The sequence below is a fragment of the Trematomus bernacchii genome, unplaced genomic scaffold (genome assembly GCF_902827165.1).
Source record: "Trematomus bernacchii unplaced genomic scaffold, fTreBer1.1, whole genome shotgun sequence".
NCBI classification, from domain to species: Eukaryota; Metazoa; Chordata; class Actinopteri; order Perciformes; family Nototheniidae; genus Trematomus; species Trematomus bernacchii.
In genome coordinates this window covers 8,112,118-8,133,997 of record NW_022987727.1, presented here as the reverse complement: position 1 = coordinate 8,133,997, position 21,880 = coordinate 8,112,118, and the positions used below count along the sequence as shown (strand labels likewise).

Below are 21,880 nucleotides of genomic sequence, written 5' to 3'. Positions count from 1 at the left end.
GTAGAATCCACCAACCTTTGTAAATGACAGCCCGGAAAACTCGTTTTTTAGATTGGCATAATAGTTTTAACCGCAAACTATCAACATAGTAGCAGGGTCAATTATACACCTATTTGTTGTTAAGGGTGGCTTAGTACATATTCTCAAATAGTTTACTTTTGAAATATGTGTACATGAGTAATTCAATTCCATCAATCTAAAATCCTAAATTAAATGTGACTTTGCAAATTAAGCTTATTAAAAAAAACAATACCCAGTTACTGTTATATAAACAGATACAATTACCTTCACCAGCAACAGCATTGAACCATTAATGCCAACAATTAAATTAGGTAAAATGTGTTTTCTTAAATGAACAATTCAGCATAATGGATACTTTTACTTTTTATACTGAGCGTATGGATGCAGGATTCAGACTGTGGTATTGCTACTAAAGTACGTCTTCTTGGCCATTGTTTTTTAAAGCCAAATATCATGTTCTCTATGTTCCACAACGTTGTCTCTTCCTCCTATATGACTGTAATATAATTACTTCTTAACATTTTCACTAAACATTTATTTATATATTCCCATTTCTGTCAGAAAAATAAGAAAAAAATAAAATTGAAAAAAAAGATAATGTATGTCGTTTTACTGAGAAAAAGGAAGAATTCATGAGTATCTCAAAAATAATGAGATGATATCGAACAATAATGAGAAACATTCCCGAGATAATAATTTAACATTTCAAAATATGGTTTATGTCTGTGTCTGATATCATATTTATATATATTTCTCTTTTACTTACAACAAAGAGGTTTAACAATTGCCATAACAACAATAACAGACACATTGTACACACCAGGGAGCACAAAATGCATCCTTAGATAGTCTGTCTTTTAAAATGTTGAAGGTTTGTTGCAGGTTTTCTGTTTTTCATGTTGTCCAATAGGGTGTCATATTGTTCAAACTGAAAAATGAGGGGGCGGGTCGGCCGGATGTGACATCCGTGTCGGAAACGCTGTCAGGCCGGAATACTGCACGTGTTTGAGGGTGCTGCAAAAGGAACATGAGCGCTCAGCTCTGGCTGGCAGAGAGGCCCGAGAGAGGACACAAAAGCTTTCATGCCGACATTTTCTGCTCACGTCTTCACCGTTAACACACAGCCAGACGACAGCACGCCCCCCGGCTGCTCAGAGGAGCGCGAAGCAGGACGCCACTGACCCGTTAACGGACGGAGAAGCAGAACAACACACCGGGGCGAAGGAAGAAAGTTATCGGTCTCTGTTCCCGGGCCTGTGTGTTGTTGTCTACCCGCTAGTTGCTGTAGCAGCTTCATAAGTTGACTTTCTTACTATTTTAACTCTAAATAACTGGCGAGAGTGTATTTGGACGTCATGGCGGACTACCTGATCAGCGGCCAGACCGGTTACATCCCCGACGACGGGCTGTCGGGAACGCAACTGTTCAACGGAGGAGACGGGCTGACATACAAGTAAAGACCCCACGATCACTCTCACTCTCCTACACGGCCAAACACGACAACACACGTCTAATGTGTAATGTAGCTATGTGTGCTAACGGCTAACTAGCCCCCCTGCGGTTGACGCTGTCTAGCAACTGGAGCTGGTGATGCCAAAGTCAGCCATCTTTCAGGGACAGCCAGTGACAGGTTATTTACTGATGAGCCGACCTAATATTGGCTCAAATAAATATTTCTGCTATTTTATTTAATGCTAAAAGAGTTAAGCTCCAAAAACACTGGATGCTACATTTCGTATTATATTATCAATAGCATGTTTTATTATGGCTCACACTGACAGCAAGGTTATCTACATTAGAACCACGGAAGACATTATACACCTGTTTTAGCTTTGACTCTGGGAACATAAAACAGATGTTTCCCAGGTGACCAGAGTGGTCAAAATTGTTCATAATGTAGCAGAGAAAATTAATGTATTCTGGACCATTGTTTACATTGTACTGCCCAGCCTTCTAACATAATTACTCATCTTCCATTTTAATCTATTGATAAATTATAGCAATAACCAAAAGTATGCAATCTATTGCATTAAACAACTGTAGAGAAATATGTCTGCTTTGATGGGGCTGCTTATTCATAAAAACACAATTGTAAAGGTGAACACACTGTCTAGTTAACCCTTGATTTACATTAACCCGGTGATCACAGCTGGCAGGACACCAATGGTTTATGTCTGTTAGCCATTGGTGAAGTTTTATAACTGTTTTGAACTTTAGACAGTTTATTGTTTTCACTTTATATTGCACATTGCCATTGCGTCCTGTAAAGGTTTATTTATAAGTGAAGCATCTGCCTTTAAAACAGCAGTAGATTGAATAACAACCTCTTGGAAATGAAGGGGGGGGGGGGGGCACATTCCTTCTATACACACACTGGACCCAAATTTAGGTCCTGGCTTACACATCCTGTGTTGTTATGCTGGACTGTGTGGACCCTGGCTATTTATTAAAGGGTCTGCTTGCTAGTCCTTTTAGCAACAAAGCACACATTGTACTGTATTTACTTTTAAGTCCCAAATTATATATCTGACATCAAAATACTTCTATATCTACCAGCTCTACAAAGCAATGTCCCCAAATTGCTATTATTTTGATTTATTATTCCTTGATAAACCAGAACAAAAATAGAGAGATTTATTGAAAATAAAACTAACTATTACTTCCAATCAAAACGTTTTTTTATTTATTATTGCAGCAATATACTAGTATTATTCACCATTAGTAAATGCTTTTTTGATGACCCAGTGAACCCACTGAACCCCTGATGCTTTGACGGTGTATTGGCTCACAGTCACTCGTGTTACATACTTGAACAGGTCTCCTTTTGGTCTCAACATCACATGGCTCACTGTCTCTCCTACAGCACATGGATTGACATGCTTGCAAGTCAGGAGTTCTTTGCAAAAAGCATTTCACACACACATTTGTACTGTAACATGACCCCTTCTGAACATTCTCCAGAAAGACATCCTTGTTATGTCCTGTTTGGAGACGGTTAACTCACATTTCTCCTTGAATCTCTTTTTTGGTGTTCTATTTCTGAACAACAACATATGTGTGCTTATGTCTAAGATCGTTTAACTGTTCTGTTAAACCTGACAAGCCAAACATAAAGAGTTATTGTTTCTGTGAAGGTTTGAGTAAATATTATTTGAATATAAAGGGATGATGAATTCATTTATCCCCCTGTCTTTAATTGTGATGGACTAACTGATGAATAGCTGCTCTAATCTCATTGTTCTTGTCTCTCCTTCAGCGACTTCCTGATCCTGCCGGGCTACATCGACTTCTCATCAGACCAAGTGGTGAGTTGTCATTATGGAAAAAATAAACTGTATGCCAAAACATAAAATCTGATTAGTGCTGCTGTGTTATGGAATTAAACTAATCTGATGTCTGGGATAGCGCATGCAGGAAGAGTAAGGATTATCAGCTGAGTGCCTCCCATCATAAATAATCCCAGAATTAGGCTCATAATGCCTCCACAAGACAGAGCAGTCAAATATGGCTTCCCAGACTTTATAATAAAGTGTATTTACATTTGACATAAATTAGTCTGACCAGAGAGGTTTTGGATACATGATTTTGCTTACCATTATAAGGTTAGTTTTGCAATCCAAGTCGTTTAATTTCATTTAACATTTGAGAGCATAACTGAATTCATGTTTTATCTGCTCTAGCTTTTTGAACACAAACTTAGTTTTTCAGAATTGGGTGAAATTGCATCTTTTTTGTAAAAAACGATGTCTGTCTCAAATGACATGCCCAAAAGGCTTCCACCAATCTAAGGAAAGAACTGGGAGAAAAGTAAACTCTTAGATTGTTCAACAGTTCATAAAGGGAGAAAATAACTGGAACCTGTAATCAATGCAAGTAAATGGAATTCACCAAATATCTTTTATATTATTCACTCTTGTTTATTTTATAATGTTAAAAAAAAAACATAAATGAAAAAGCTCTGTTAATAAAATATTTAACTATACATGTGAAATTGTAAGTTAACATTGTAAAACAATTTCCAGCCTTATTTATTACGGTGGACCTTGATTTGACTGCTCTAAAAAAACATTTACAGTAATGGTAATATGTTACTCAGGAGTTGTTAAAGTGTGTTTAAATTGTCCCTGTGTGCTAAAAATACCTGCTGTTGTCATTTGTCCAGGACCTGACCTCAGCGCTCACCAAACAAATCACCATGAAGACTCCCTTCGTCTCCTCTCCCATGGACACCGTCTCAGAGGCCAACCTGGCCATAGCTATGGCAGTAAGTCAACACACGAATGCTCAGTTTCCTTGAGTTATAAGATTGTTTTATTATTCCTGCTATCACGTTGGTGCACTGTGACAGAAACACACTGATGTATGTCTGCCTGCAGCTTACAGGTGGCATCGGCTTCATCCACCACAACTGCACTCCAGAGTTCCAGGCCAATGAAGTTCGAAAAGTCAAGGTACTGATGATGGCCATGTGTATGGTTTTAAACTTCATCCATTTTCCCCTTTTTTTATGTTAATCTTTTCTGTCATCTCATGTCAGCATCTCTTTGTCTTTCTCTATTTTTATTTGCTGCTTTTAGTTTGAACGATTAAGAAGTGTGTCATTTCCCTGCATGCCTTGCTCCGCTGCTCTAGAGTCTAAGCAGTAAACGCTCAAATATTCTTTATCCAACCACCCACATGAAATCCCCTACATTCTTTCCTCGGCTGGCTCTTGATTCCACTTCCCAATTATATTTGTTCCTGCCCCGCTTTATTCCTCCAAACCCCTCCTTTCCTCACCTCCTTCCTGACTTCCCTCCCTTCTCCAGCGCTATGAGCAGGGCTTCATCACGGACCCCGTGGTGATGAGCCCCAGCGAGCGCGTTCGGGACGTCTTCCAGGCCAAGGCTCGCCACGGCTTCTGTGGAATCCCCATCACAGACACCGGGAAAATGGGCGGCAAGCTGGTGGGCATCATCTCCTCCAGAGACATCGACTTCCTGAAGGAGGAGGACCACAACCTGCCGCTGAGCGACGTAAGACATGAGTCATTAGACATTATTAACTACTGTGGGGTTAGTGTACGTTTTTTAGGAACTGAAAAATCAAGAGTGTATGATTTGTTATATTTTCATGAAAAACTGGAGGAATTATCCAATAGTTTTGAATTTAAGTCCGAGTCTGATTGATTCTGAATTTGTGGGACTAGTATACAACTAAGTGAAAAACTTGAACAAAAATGACAGTAAATGAAACATTTCAAATGTTTGTAATCGTAACGGTTAAGTATCTCACAAATATAACGGCATAGTTCAAATAATAATAATATGTTAGCAAAAACATAAATGTATGCTATAATTTTTGTGTTGCAATGTTCCTCTTTTGTATCTGCCACTACATATGGTTTAACACGTATGTGTAGTATGTGTGTATACAAATGCATAAATAATGGATGTTAATAGCAACCAGGACCACTTCAGATAGTTCTGTTTATAACTGTAGATTAGACAAATAATCAAGTAGTTCTAAGTGTGTAAGTATGTTACAAATTATTAATATAGAAGTTTTCTTTTTTATGTGGATATATTTTCTTTTTTAGATATAAAAACCACACCAGTTCCATGATTTTTGCTGTTTTAATAATAACAGAGGTGTGCCTTTACGCAACTAAACACTTTCAAAATGTAGGACAAGGTTTGGCTATTTTGTGCTGTGACATCGGTCATGGATTTACATAGACAAGAACAATGCCTGCATTCCTGTTCATGACTTTTATTATGTTAAGATCTTTAATTTACAGTTAAAGTGTCACATCTTAAATTACAGATATCCCCCAAAAATACTAACCACTTCAACATCCTCTGAAAAATGGAGTTTGGGTACATCCTTTATTTTTACTCTGCGTGTAAATGCCTTGACAGGTGATGACGAAGCTAGAGGATCTAGTAGTCGCCCCCGCTGGAGTTACACTGAAAGAAGCAAATGAAATCCTCCAGGGGAGTAAGAAAGGTGAGAATGTAGTTTATTATTCACAACGTGCATGATTTCAGTTTCCATTGCAGTTAAGAATATGACGTAAACCAAATGAACTTGCATCCTGTCTGTGAAATGAACGTCTGACCTGTTTAACCCCCCTGGTTCCTCCTGCAGGTAAGCTGCCTATAGTGAATGAGGAGGGGTCCCTGGTGTCCATCATCGCCCGCACAGACCTGAAGAAGAACAGAGACTTCCCTCTGGCCTCTAAAGACTCACGCAAACAGCTGCTGTGTGGCGCCGCCATCGGCACCCACAACGACGACAAGTACCGGCTGGACCTGCTGGTGCAGAGCGGCGTGGACGTGGTTGTTCTGGTGAGGAGACATTTAGTTTAGAAATGAAAGGTGAAGACCAGAGGGAATTCAGTTCCTGATTTAGGGACTGAGCGCAAACTGGGCTGCACTTCTGGAATCAATCTCAGACTCTTTGGTGCCGATTTGGGAGCTTTATCACTGAGAAAGCATTGATTGGCGGTGAACGGACGCGAAGTGTGCTCTTTTACAGATTTGTAATAGATGAACTGGGTTAACTTATTATGGCAGCAGTGCAGTGCCCATTCACTGTGGCATTAAAGTGCACAACAGACAAGGTCTTGATCTTGAACTTTGATCTGTAAACCCATGTAATGGCATGCCGGTAATGTGTTCTGGATTCATTACATTTCATGAAGCTTTCCGGTTTTCTAAAAGCTTTTAAATGTATGAAGTAAGTGTATTCAATGTAACTGTGATCTGTGAATACAAATATCATTTGTTCTGTGTGTACCTCTAGGACTCCTCTCAGGGCAACTCAATCTATCAGATCAACATGATCAAGTATATCAAAGAGAAGTATCCTCACCTGCAAGTCATTGGAGGCAATGGTAACTACACTTTTCTTTACCTAACAATCTGAAAGGGTGTTTCCATTAATGCCAGAGATTAGTGTTTGCATTGAGTATACCTAGAGATGCACAAACCAACTCTGTCCCCCCCTCTCTGCTGCAGTGGTGACTGCAGCTCAGGCTAAGAACCTGATCGATGCAGGAGTGGACGGGCTGAGGGTGGGCATGGGCAGCGGCTCCATCTGCATCACACAGGAAGGTGAGTGAGACAGCGGACTTCTAACTGATTCACAAAGCAGCCCACAGCCATTTGATGTCTTGGACTTTAGTTTGGGCCTAGAAAGCGTGTGTTTTCTTGATAACAACAATATATTGGCTTGATATGGCACAAATTGATAGTTTTGTTCAACTTTTCATTGTCGAGCGTCCTAATGGAAGATGTTTAGAATGATTTAGTCTTTTTGTTAGTTTAAGTGCTCTGGACTTCAGTTTGTTTTGATTGTTCTTATGCTGGGAGTCTGTCTCTGGCGCTCCTGCCTGATTACCTTTGCAGGTCATAATCGTTAAAATACACGAGATGTGATTGTTGTGTAGTCAAAGATTGATCTTTCTGTGATCTTCTGATCTGACATTTAGATAATCTGAAAAGATGAACTATTTTTGGTTACATTTAGCTAGTAGGTTGTGGCAGCTGAATTTGGACTTTAAATCTTAAGTTGTCATAGGGATACATTTGTTGGATACAGCTGTGATATGTCTGGCAAAGGTCTCGGTGTTGTCTCCATGTTTTTCTTGCTAATTTGCAGCATATGTTCATTTTCTTTTATCTGTCAACTTAATCTTGTTTGTCATCATACCTGCCTCCTCCCCTTCTTTCTCTCCCATCCCCTCTGCTTTCACTCTCTTATATTCTCTTCCCTGGTTCCCACCCTTGGTGTTGATGGTCTGTGTATGTCTGTGTGTGTGTATGTCTGTGTGTGTATGTCTGTGTATGTGTGTGTGTGTGTGTGTGTGTATGTGTATGTGTGTGTCTGTGTATGTGTGTGTATGTGTGTGTATGTCTGTGTATGTCTGTGTATGTCTGTGTATATCATGTCCATGTATGTATCCATGTCCAGCTCCCCTAAGTGTACCTCCAGCTATAAAGCTCCACAGCCCCAAAACCCCAACCACTGTTACGGGATACTCCAGTAAGTTATGGCCTGAGCTGGTCTCCTATTGGCTCCACCATCACAGTGTGCCCGCCCTCCCCACTTCACAGCCTGCTGCATTGATTTGTTAACAGCTTTGCATAGATAGATAGAGGTAGTGGTCTTAGGTTTTTGTTTGTTTTAAAAGCTGGCCTTGGGTGTTTTGAGGTTTTGGGGTTTTGCTTGATCTTGTGTCCTCACTAATCTGTCAATCATCCTGATTGAATGTTGCTCTTCCTTCACTCACTTTACTGATCTTACTAGCCGCATTTGGAAAGAGTTCCAAATTGAGTGAATGACCCCTCCGATCAAACGGGGAGACACCAGTCCGGGTCGGTGTCCTTCACATCTTTCCTTGACCTCATACTGTTTTCCATCAAAGGGGTTATGAAAAGACACAGGACATGTGTTTTGTGCTATCTGACCCCATCCCCCATTAATGATCTTGATGTCATCAGATTGAGACACAATTTGTGTCCTTTGGTTACCTTTCCGGTACCGTTGGTCAGATGGTGGCTGCTTTAAGGCCAAACCCTCCTTGTGCTGTTTCTGTAACTCTGATTTGTTGGCCCTCCCATCATTGTATCCGCTATAGAGCACCGTTCTCATCCACTTCCACCATCATTTGTGCTTTCAGCCACAGGGTGTCTCTGTCTACCAGAGCTGCTGAACCTGCTGCAGTGGGAGGGGCCAGACGAGTGATATCCCAGCCTGCAGCTTTGCTTTGTAATTAATGTCATTATAAAGGATCGAGGCGGACTTGATAAATGTGTCTTTGTTCAGCCATTATAATCAGTCTGCTAGTGATGCCAGCTGTGATTGTTGCACCCACATTGACATAGTTTTGAATTGTAGCATGGCTGTATGGTGATGACCTTTTAAGCACTTTGATCACATGTTTTCAAAAGACATGTACAGAACAGTAATAAACATGATTTCGGCATGGTACGGCACGGCTCAAGTCTTCAGTTTCATGTTTCCAGCCGAGCCGTACCATGCAGTGGAAACACTTTTCTAACAGACATAAGTTGCTCCTATGTGTTTCTGATCAAAGAGCTACTAAAGGTGCGTTTGCTGCCTCCACAATTCTGGGAGCTTTAGTATTAAACCACACCACCAGTATCCATGGGTGATGGTTCCGATAACTTGTAGAAAGAGCCCTTTGCACAATGCTCTCAGATCATGACCTAGAATATGTAGCAGGATAATTAGGACTACTAGGTTGGTCAAGCTACAACTCCTAAGGAAGCAAAACAACTCTACTTGTAAAACAAAAAAAAGGAATTGGGATCGTTCTCTTTGGTTGTATATTCAAGCGTTGATGTGAAAGATTAGCGTGGGAAAGAGATGTAAATGAAATTGATTGGCAGTCTGGATTTTTCTGCTGACGTGACGAGTTTAACTTCCCCATTCACACTCTGCTAACATGACAACAGAAGGAGACACATCCCCAGCCTGTCTGCTCATTCACCGTGTGTGAGATTGAATTTTCATGGTACTTTCCACCCTGCATGCCCATCAAAACTGTCAGTTTACCAAATGACCAGCAGGCTCCTGGTTCCAAAGCTCATCTGTATTTATGTTGATATTCATGTCAACAAATATAATCACATGAAAGAATAATTGGCAGTTAAATATGGAAAAGATATTCTATTAACATGAATCTATAAAGCTTCACGTGGTGTGCAGTTTGAACATTTTTGCAAGCGGTTGTCTTGGCTCTGGTAGGTTAAGAGGTTCATATGCAACTAGAACGGAAAAAGCATTATTCAGTTCAGTTCAGTTAACTAAAATGCAACAGCTGTATTTTCTCCCATCCTTTAATCCTCCCCCGTCTCTCCTCCTCTCCTCAGTGCTGGCGTGCGGCAGACCTCAGGCCACAGCAGTCTATAAGGTGTCGGAGTACGCCCGGAGGTTCGGGGTGCCGGTCATCGCTGATGGAGGCATCCAGAATGTCGGGCACATTGCCAAAGCCCTGGCACTGGGAGCATCCACTGGTATGGATAGAATGGGTGTTATAGAATCATAAAGAAAATCAAACATATTAACATCTAAAGTGAATAAGGGTTTGTTAGTGTTTCTGATGTGGTAATGTTTTAAATCCATGTTACAGAGAGGATTAACAGTAGATTTTCAGATTTGGATTATGATGGTTACTCCATGCTAGAATTCTTTTAGCCTTTAAGTAGTCATCGTTCATTTCAAATGTTATTTACCTGTCACTCCCCACCCTGTCTCTCTGTGTGCAGTGATGATGGGCTCTCTGCTGGCGGCCACCAGTGAAGCTCCTGGTGAATATTTCTTCTCTGACGGCATCAGGCTGAAGAAATACAGAGGCATGGGCTCCCTGGATGCCATGGACAAAAACCTGGGCTCTCAGACCAGATACTTCAGGTACAGATACTGGGCTAATACACTGTCATATTAATAGTTAGCACCCTAGTGATGACAGTATATCTCACACTCTCTTCAGCCAGACAGTTTTTTTCATTGTCTTTTCCCAGATGGCAACACTTCTTCCTCATTGAGTTTTTCAGTGGTTTGTAAAACATGACACATGTCTGCCTTGTGATAAAGAATGATGAGCCTACTTCCTCTCTCCTTCACAGTGAGTGCGATAAGATCAAAGTTGCTCAGGGTGTTTCTGGAGCGGTGCAGGACAAAGGCTCCATCCACAAGTTCGTCCCCTACCTGCTGGCTGGCATTCAGCACTCCTGTCAGGACATCGGATCCAAGAGCCTCACACAGCTCAGGTACTCACACAGGCAGGGATACGTTTCCGTTATGCATGAGTGGGAAGTTCTAATTCAATAAATTGTTTTACAACCCTCATGTCTGCGACAAAGAACAAGTGTCAGAGAAAATACTGTACAATCAATTGCCGTAACATTGGCATAAATGTACACTAAATCATAAAATATAATGTCAAGTCTTATTTGCATGCCATTTAAATGCCATAAAATGCTATTTATTTTTGTAATGCCTTGATAGACCACATTATATCAGCCCAACTAAGCTGCAAACTAGTGACTAACAACGGGGATTAGTTGTGTTGTGTCAATATGTCAAAGTAAATGTACGAAAACAAGACGGCTAGCATCCTCCAAGCTGCTAATGCTTGTTTACACTTTTGTAACTAGTAGTCGGCCCCTGTCATCTTCTTCCTGACGATTTCATTGAAGACGGCAAACCTCTGAATAGTCATGCAGCCTGTCCCTCGGCCAGGTCATGTCAAGATGTTATGACTGTATAATTAACTGACTATTGTAACAGGCAACATATTGCGTAGTCTGAACCAGGCATGAAGTGGTGAACACTTGCTGATGATTAGATGACTTACTGTATCGAAGTGGCATAGATCCAGCTCACTGCTTTACTCTAGGTACTTGCCCAGTGTTTGTTTCTCCTGCCATTCTTCCTCTTGATGTCTGGGATGTGTAACATTTCCTTCCTCCCGACAGAGCCATGATGTACTCTGGAGACCTGAAATTTGAAAAGAGAACAACTTCAGCTCAAAACGAGGGTGGAGTCCACGGCTTGCACAGGTATACATACAAACACACATGTATGAAACTTGTTTTAACTTGCTTTTATAATCCAATATCTTAAACAGTTCTTAGTTTCATGTGTCGCTCCGACCACAACAAGTTCCTCTTTAGTGCCTCCAATCTGTCTAACGGAAACCTCAGGAGCATCATGAAAGCTGTGTGATGTTTCTGACCAACTCTTCTTTCTCCCACAGTTATGAGAAACGACTGTTTTGAGAAGCAACGAGCTGTGCTGATGGAGACAGACACATTATGCAACTGCACTACATGCCTGACCCTCTTAGTCATTCTCTACACACACTACTAACATCTCATAGAAATGGTCTTTAAGAAGAAGCTCTCACTCTTCCAACGATCGATCAAGTCTTCCTGCCAGTGCCATCTATGCATTGTCTCTGTTCAGTGTAGTTGTGTGAAGATGGGGAACTAAACATTTATCAACAGTGCACGTGTGATTGTTTCCTCCAAGGCCTTCCATGTTCTGATTTAAAGTAAATGTCTGGCGTGTCCATTTTAAGGCAAAAAAAGCTGATAATAAAGCCTATGTGTTTTTCCACAAACAAGTTTTTGGTCATTTTTTGAAGATCTGTGTTTTTCTAGTACTTTTTCTATTCTATACAGAGTTGATGATACAATGCAGAGGCAATTTCTCAACTGCAGAGAGAGGCATATCATAAGAAGACATGCTGCTGCTGTCATGAGTAACAATTACCAACAACCAATTAAATGTATATTTACAAAGCTTACCCCTTTATTTGAAGCGACTTGCATACACCCGATACCGTAGACATGCCTACTGTTTGTCTCATCAAGGATCATGGTATTTAACTTGTAGATAAAAGGAGACGTGGCTACAATCCATTTAGACACTATGTTTTTTTAAGTCAAAGCACTAGCTACAGAGCCAAACCAAAAAGTATTAGGACATGCTTTCTTATTACGTGTCACACAATAAATGTAGTGTAGTTTTCCAAAAATGTGTAGTAGACTATAAAATGTAAATTTTATAATAAATGTATGTATTATACATTTATTTTGCCAAAGAACTTTCACAATGGATGTCATGTCAAAGAAAAGCATTGAAATGGTATGAGAAAATATCATTTCATTTTGAGGCATGCCTAACAAGTATTATATTTTTTAACGTACTGTTTCTTTCAAATTATTTGAAATATGTTATCTTTTTCATTACATTTTCAATGCACTACACTGTCGTTTTTTGCATACTTTTGACATGGTAAATAGTTTTTTTGAACATTTTCAACACACTATGCAATATTTTTCTGTTTTCGGTATTCTGAAATGTTGACATACTATTTTGTTTCTTCCAAAGTTTTCTGCATACCATACTTTGTTTCTTTTTATGATATTTTCAACATACTACACTATGTGATTTTTTTTACTATTTACTATTATACTATCCAGTTTGTTTGCATACATTTGTCCACATAATTTCAACATACTGTATTATGTTTTTTTGAAAGATGTTTTCTGTGATATTTTCTACATATACTATTTTCAACCTATTATACTATGTTTATTTTAATGACATTTTAGACATTCTATACTATGTCGTTTTCGTGATAGTTTTGACATACTATACTATATATTTTTTATTTTCGGCATATTTTTCTATTACCGTTTTTGACGTATGTCGTTATATGCTATTTTTAAGACGTACTTTTCCATGTCTTTTTTTCTTTTGATATTTTCAGATTACGATATATTATATATAAATAGTTTTTCCTTTGATTTTTTTTAAAAGTATTATACCATAAACTTCGTTATAAGACTATGTTTTTTTCCCCAACATTTGTTCAGAAGTCTTTGACATACTCGATCACATCTTTGCTTTGACATTTTATACTATGACTCTTTCTGGCTAAATGATCATATAAATGGATAGTATAGTGTGTTAAAGAGAAATATCATTAATACATACCAAAACATGCTAAAATACCATTCTACTATGCTGTCAAAAGTAATATTATATTACAAAAAATAATAGCATTGTATGTTGTAAAAAGTAATAAAAGAAAATTGAAAAGTCATATTAGAGTTAAACAACTAATCAAAATATATTCTATTCCTTCAAAGAAGTAATAGAATGTCATTAGGTGATTAAAAAGAACAGCATCGTATAGTACTTTTAAAAATAATATGGTCCTATACATTATATAGTACAGTATGCAAAAATCACACTAAAGTATGTTGTAAATAAGTCATAGTATAGTAACCCTAACCCAAAATCATAAAATGTCAACAAAGGTCACAGCCGAGTTGAAAAACAGTCATTGTACTGTTTGCCAGAAAAGGTGAAAAATCTCAGTGTAGTATGCCAACAAAACAGTCCCATTATAGTATTCCATCTTCCATTAAGATTTTTTAAAGTATAGTATTCATAGTACAATTGACTCAATATACCTAGCTACTGTCCACCACTTCAAATATAGGGAAACTATACATTGAGACACTTGAAAAATGACTGCAAACGCTGACTGGTCAAATTTGAACACAAGTAAATACTACCTAAAATATTGCAAATAAGAGCTTACTGTGAACACATTTTCAAATGTTTAGCTGGCCGGCTGTACACTGACTCAGATTTGTAACAGAAATGACTTATCTGGCTATCTGGCTCGTTTAAGGAAAAATAACTTTCTAAAATGTGTGTTGAAAATAATCAAGAACTGTATTACATGCTAGCGATTGTTAATACTTTGTTAAACTAAAACTGTGAAGTGAGTTTCCGAGCAGATAAACCCTTATCATGAATAGAACTGTGCAACGTGGCATTCATTTGAACATTCCCTTTGGAGAAGACCAGTTGGTTGCCGGTCCATCCAATCAGATCACACCTGCATTTCTGCTGAGCTGTTAATTACTGAAGGACATTGAAGGACAAAGCGTGGGAGGGGTCCCCCGGTTCCCCCCCCCTCACCTGCCCGCTGCAGGGGCACTCTGGGGAGGATCAGGTACCCTCTGAATCCACCGGACTTTCCAGGCTGACACCCAGACGGACCGATGGGACTGCTGCGGTCACACTCTGCTGCTCACACCTGCTCTCTCACACACACACACCACACACACACACACACACACACACACACACACACACACACACACACACACACACACACACACACACACACACACACACACACACACCACACACACACACACACACACACACACACCTGTCTCACATCATCCATCATGTCAAAGACTAATGAACACACAAGGAAGCAGTTCAGATATACCAACTGAAGGATCAGGGTTTCACATGGGAAACCAAACAATGATTCATGGAATACTAAAACGTTAAAGACATCTTTCAAAATGTCTAGGTTTCATGAAACATAATGTCATTTAAATAGCTTTATTTTATTGTTAAGCAATTTAATTGTTTATACATACATTGCTGTTGAAACCATTGTACCTATATACATGTCTATACTTTTAAACCAAATTGAACCCATTTGAACCTTTACAACTGACAACTTTTGACGTGCAAATCATCAAATGAAAGTTAAACCACTGCTGATACTCCCTAAAGAATGATATCCCACAGCATTTTATTCCAGAAGTAAATCGTACTTTATCCTTTACTGCTTACTCTACCATCTTGTTTTTCTGAATCGCTTCCTTTTGTCCAGTCTGTTGTCAAATATTTAACTCTATACACAATAGGCACCTTAAAAACCAACTCTATTATAATATATGTCTACATACAAGATAACCTTACACCAATACTGTGGATCTTTCCTCTAAATTGTTGCACAAGCATAAAGGAACACCTTGATCCTAGTTGATGGCCTTTAGGAGGGAGATGAGTAGCCTGAAATGTGATGCAGATCATGTAGATTATAACAGTTTCCCCTTGTGTGCCTTGCTTTTTGAATCTGTGTATTTCATTTGTATATATTTGAAACTAAAGGCCATGGTTGTTGTGTATTTTGGCTGATTTCTGGCAACAATTTCTTGTTAATAGAACTTTTACTGCAGCCATTTGTCATTTAGTATTTCTGTCTACTATACATTCTACAAAGTAAAGATTGTGTAGTTATAGTGTTTTGAAAGAATTGCAAACACCGGACACTCCATCAGACAGAGCTGTTCAGGGTCAAAGGAAACAGAATTTATCTTTTTGTAATACTACATTTAGTATTAAGGTACATAGAACTACTGTTTTCTATACATTTGATGACATTTGAGGAAAAAGCAGTCTCATGAGCCCACATAAATACAATATGATAAAAAAAAGAATTCTGCTTCAGAAACTAAAAGGAGCACAATCAAGTATTTGATATCTATGAACTCTAAGATTATATCAAAAGATATGCAAACATATGCAATATGTTATATAAAATAATAGTGTTTTTCCTACATTTAATGAAGCCTTTGAACATTGACAGAGTGAGCGAAAGTTTCAAATTGTTCTGTTAGAAGCTTGCCCAGAGAAGCTTATGTCCATACAAGATTGAAATACTTTCAGAACAAATGTTTTGGCCTTTTTCATTCTTATAAAAACACACGATAATGACATTTTCAAATGGTAAAGATGTAAACCACCTTACAAAAGTAAGCATTTAAGTTGACCTGGGGTGTATTTGAAATTAGGAAACTTTAAAAAGACAAAATGAAGACAGTAGTGGTGAAGTCTGTCCAGCAGGAGAAGGGAGGGAGTGGACGAAGGAAGCAAAGGAGGGAGTCCTGTCAGGAGAAGTGAAAGTGAAATCAGTCTCAGAGAGTATTTAAAGAGGAAGTGTGACTCCCTGAGTTGCTGGCAGACGGGACAACAGAGGAGGACGCTGCTGCTCTGAGAAGTTGGTGAGCTGAACAACTCTTAGAAACTATTATTCAAACTTTACAATCATGTGAATGTTTTATTTATACCCGTGTCTTTCTTTATTTCCACTTTGCTTTCACTATTGGCTTTATCAGAGTCCTCATTTCACCTCTCCCTTTGTCCTGCTTTGACTTGTTTCACTTTGTCCTTACATTCTTCTCACAAATCTCATTGTACTGCTAATCAAACTGCCTGATGTTTCAACTGTCTTTATATTGTCCGGCAAAGCCCTCTTTATCAAGGGTGGAAGTCAAAGGGACAAAGTGAAAGGTCATCAAAGTCCTCTCTGTTTTCACCAACTGCCTCTTTTCTGTCCAGATTGAGTTCTCATTTTCAGGCTTTTTGAAACCTTTGAGAACGAGAAATGAATGCTGCTTTTAATAAGTGTCTGAAGGCTATTTTTAGCCACAGAGGTAGAGTCATATGATGTAAACGTCTTCTCTCCAGCACTCCCCTATCATTTATCATTCAATCTTTCTTCCTTGTTGCCCTTGCTGACCTCTCGTGGCCCTAACTGCTACTTAACTTTCTATTTATTTTCCGGCTCCTAACAGATGATACAACAGGTTTTTCAAGATGGTGCACCATTTAGAAAAGACAAAGAGATTGTGATTGTGTAAGTGATAGGCATTCCTCATCCAACGGACAGTCTGGGAAAACTTGATAAACAATTACCAGTACTTCCTTTAAGATTGATCTTATCTCTATCAGTTGCTAAGATACACATTTTCAAATATTGAAAACCATTTCACAGCCGCTGTATATACTGTACGGTTTACTTAAAAAATACTACATCACCAAAGAGTCTTTAAACAATGCATTATGATTTACAATGATTTCTCCCAACCCAATTTCATAAGACATCAATACTTTGATTTCAGTTTGATCATAAGCATTTGTGGTGCTTTCCTTTGTAAAAACTAAATGTGCTTACATTGATTTGTGGTGACTTTTCAACCACTTACAGCTGAGTTGATGGATGATCTTGTTTTATGTTAAACCAATAACCCGTGATTTCAGATAACCCTACAGTTCTGTGTCTGAAGGTGAAAACTGGAGGAGCTAGTAACACAAATAGTTTTTATGTTTAACTTAAAAAACAACCAGCATTATGTATATTACGTTCTTGGCTAAATCAAGCTGTTTAGAATGGATTTAAAGGGTCCATCTTCCCACATTTCTAAATTAATTAATGGGTTTTGTAGAATGCTGTCCTTTACCAATCACATATTTTACATATTGAATTCATCAGACATATTTTCTGTAATCCAAAAATAATTTCATATAATCATTGGACTCGTCACTTGCAGGCTTCACCTGTATCCCAGTTAATAACTTGTTGTTCCTTTTCTTTTCAGCTGTGTTAACCTGATGACCCGAGCCCGGGCCTGGAGCTTGTTTTAGTGGGTGGGATTGTAACGGAACCCATAATGCAGCTGTAATTCTGAGCTCCAGCTGGTTATAGGCTCCGTTTCCATCCCATGATGCACAGGACATCCTGAGCACACCGCCGGAGTTAGAGCACTTTTCTATCAACAAGAAGGTTCCTCACAAATCATTGATCAAAGGAGATTACTCGGAATTTCTTAAATCAGTTAAACTTTATTGTTCTTTAGGGAAAAAAAACAATTGATTTATAACACTGGTAATGGTATAGAGAAGTATAAAAATATACATGCCTCAGTTGACTGAGTATAAAACCAAAACCAGTTTAGCTTATACCAGTCTACACATTCTGATGTAGATGGTTCAAAGTGAATTGGTTTTGTTTCTCTCAAACACAAAAGGAAAGTGAAATGAATACCATGGTCTCTGTTATATGCTGCTTTTCCATTTTGACCCGGATGTATAGGAGTGTAAAGACTGACTTTGAAGGTGCTTTTCCTCAATGACACGTTTTCTCCCGGATTGCTGAGAACAGGAAACGCAACCGGGAATTTCGTGTCAGCAAAGAATGACACCTATAGCACCAACTGCACATCATTTGGAATTCTCACTTTTTAAAGTGGACATTCCTTTTGTGTTTTCTGTATAATAACTCTAAATGTATATATCTTGTATTATTCTCCTTATGTTTGTTTAGTTATCGAGTACATTTCCCATTTAGCATTTATGATCTGTGCTACGTCACACTTTTCATTCACAAACTACTGAGGAGCTCTCTCTCGTTCTCTACATTGTAACAGTGGTGTGTATACATACCATATATATATATATATATATATATATTTAAATAGCTTACTCTGGTTTTCCCTTACTTTGGGCAGCACAGCTCAAATATGATATGATATTAATTGTTGACACAGAAATGCTTTCTTTAAATTCTGGTACATTATTTGAATGTAAAAACAAGCATGAAAAGGTCCCGTTGTTATCTTTATTGTTAGGATAGAGAAAGGTTTGCAGTATCACGGCTCTCCCTGGCCATATTTAAATCATCTGCTTCATCTGAATGTAAAATTGCATTGGAATTTATATTTAACATTATTTTTTAGGGGGAATGTTGTCATTAAATGTCTTTATTAAGTCCTTTGGTATTTTTAGCTACAGTCACTTTATAATGGTATCGTTTTAAGGTTAAATAAAATGATAAAAACACTACATTATATGAGCAGTGAGTCAGAGAGCATGACTGTAGTGTGTCCTGGATTTTTATTAGACACAACTGAGCAGAGTCCACGTTAAAGAGGACATGATCTCTGAACAATTCTGTTAAAATAAAAAATATGAGCGCTTAGGCACATCAGCTGGTGTTCCCTTCACCTGAATAACGCTCTCGAATGTCGCTCCCAAAGGAAGTGTCAGGGCAGTGAGGTGAAGGGAACCTCAACAGTATCCCGTCCACGAGTCCAGGGTGTCTCTCGTGGTTTCCTCAGCTGATCCTTTCATGCATGATCAGCTGACTCATCAGATTGTCGTGCATTTCCTTTTCATGGTCCATCAGCCTCTGCAGCCCGGCGTCCTCCACCACGAACACTCCTGAAAGCAGGGTTCATAATCAACGATGGTAACTGTCAGTGCCTTTTTACTTTCGCTTTTTTATCAGTAACATATTCAGTCTCTCTTCTTTGAAACTGTCACTGTTGGAGCAGTGTGAAAACTAATAAAGGCTGTTTTGTCAAGTGTTACACTGTTTCTGCTGTGTCTGATTGAGGTGTGTTTTCTATCATCATTACATTATCTGCTAAGACTTTCTGCAGAACCAGTATTTCTGATGGGTGGAAGAAGCAACTTTTCACATGACTTGGAGGAGGCATGATGACAAATGCTTCCTCATTCTGTGGCAGTTTGTGGCCACAGTGCTCAGTTTCAGATTATTTTACATCTTAAATGTGTGGGCTATTTTGTCTGACTATAAAGGGCAGTTTGGTAAATTTTGGGATGTACTGATGTGTTTGTTTTGGCCACAGCACAGTGTTTGCAGTTTCTACAGACACCACACAGATACTGATGCCGCAGCCAAAGCCCACCCCTACAGACCAAAAGGCTCCAGACTAAGTTTATGATGAACATTTGGAAAAGTTGTCCCTGTAGCCTTTTAAAATGTGTATAAATTATTTAAATATATATATTTGTTTATGGAAATGTTATTTGAATCGCGTCCACAGCAATGCACACGCAGAGAAATGTAGATTTTGAATTTGACCTATCCTAATATAAGATGCAGTGGGCATTTATTATATAAACGGCCACAGGGTACCAGTCCCCACTTTGATTTGGTTACTGGAACCAGTGACGCTCCAGTTCCCAAGCCAAGTTCTTATAATTATGTTTTCTTTCAATGTTTAATGTGATCTATACGTTTTGGACCTCAGGACCCTGCAGGTTTGCATTTTTCCTTAACACTTTAATGTACTGGTGTTGAAGGGCTGCATGTGTTCTGGTGGGCTGTACTGCTCCTCCTCATCTGCTACCTCCAATGTTCCCAGGTGCTTGTTGAGACCTGAGTGACACTCACCTAAAAGGGGCCATTCAAATCAAATCAAATCAAATCATGTTGTATTTATATAGCACATTTAAAAACAATTTTTGGTCGAGCAAAAGTGCTGTACATGCAATAAAAACACTTTACTACAATAGCAAACAGAAGACAATAATTTACAGCAACATCAATCACGACAACCTTAGAATAGTGATCTAAGGAGAAGATCAAGAGTGTAAATATTTGGGTCATTCCAGAATTGGAGGACATTTCATGTCCCCCATATAAAAAATCTAATAATCCATGCCCAAAAAGCTAAGACATGCACTTGTTGTGTTAAATATACTTGTCTTGAGACAAGATGCATATAAAGTTGTAGAAAAAGTGGTTTCAAAATATTATTTAAAATATCAAATAGCTCTCGAACACCCCCTAAAATTGCCCTTTTCTCTTTTTCCCAGCTTCTTGGTGACCAACTTGCATGTCAAATATAACATTTAAAATAGGGTTTTTATTTACTTTTTTTGGTATTATTCTATTGATTGTCTCTCGTAATGGTAAATCCATTTGTTAAATCATAAACACATTTTACTATTGTTAATATATGTTTAAATAACATTAATTTTGCACAGAAGGTGTGTCCCTCAACATGCGTGCAACCCTGTTACCGAAACCTTTTTAGCTTGGCAGAGGAAGTGAAAAAAGTGTTTGTCACATGACACAGTGGAAAGGACATCAGCAAGCCATATGCTACTACCATGGGTAGACCAAAACTAAGTCCTCTCTTTTATTTGTAATATATTTCCAATCTTGTCACTCTTGAAGGAGTTTGGCACTCATACAAACGCAACCCTGTTACTCACATTATGAGACTAAAACAAATTAATTTCAAATGTATCTTTCTTTAGTTAAATATCTAAGTGTGTCCATTCCTTGACAATAGCATTACATTGTGCAGCTAGCATTAATTCCTGAGGTAAAAGCAAACATTAGCATTGATTTTCAACCCTGTTACTATAATTAGAGTAACAGGGTTAATTCTTCATTGGAAAATATACATTTGATGCCTTAGCTGGGCAAATCACTTTTTTTGATGGTTTATTATCTGTTTTTCCTAAATACATAACACAAAATAACATGAAAGGTTCATTTTTCAAAAATGTTGGTGTCTAAATTGTCCTCCAATTCTGGAATGACCCATTTAGCATGTGGCCTGTAGATGTTTAACATTAAAATCATAATGATGAATTCAATTGAAGAGCAACATTAAAAATTAAAAAAGGAGAAAGGTTAGGTAGGCACATGATTACACAGGAAATATTGCTCAAACATAATACAGACAAGTGTGTGTCCATAAGCTTTTGACCATACAGTTACAGTTACTCTGCCACACACTGGAGGGCGCTATTAAGCATATTCCACTGGTCCGACACGGAAATTCACCTCGGAAGAAACACGGATTGCACTTCACTAGTTCCGCAAAGGAAGAAAAAAACATCCAATGCACAATGC

At 38.5% G+C, this 21,880-nt stretch overlaps 1 protein-coding gene across 1 annotated transcript; it reads left to right on the top strand.

Moving 5' to 3' along the window:
* The first annotated feature begins 991 nt into the window (after nt 1-991).
* Nucleotides 992-12,160, top strand: impdh2 (IMP (inosine 5'-monophosphate) dehydrogenase 2). The gene is made up of 14 exons (XM_034145474.1): nt 992-1,474; nt 3,278-3,326; nt 4,184-4,285; nt 4,398-4,472; nt 4,830-5,036; nt 5,922-6,009; nt 6,151-6,350; nt 6,808-6,898; nt 7,023-7,118; nt 9,903-10,046; nt 10,299-10,443; nt 10,659-10,802; nt 11,511-11,594; nt 11,792-12,160. Exons 1-14 carry the CDS (start codon nt 1,377-1,379, stop codon nt 11,811-11,813), a joined length of 1,545 nt encoding a protein of 514 aa, XP_034001365.1. The 5' UTR covers nt 992-1,376; the 3' UTR covers nt 11,814-12,160.
* The last annotated feature ends 9,720 nt before the right edge of the window (nt 12,161-21,880 follow it).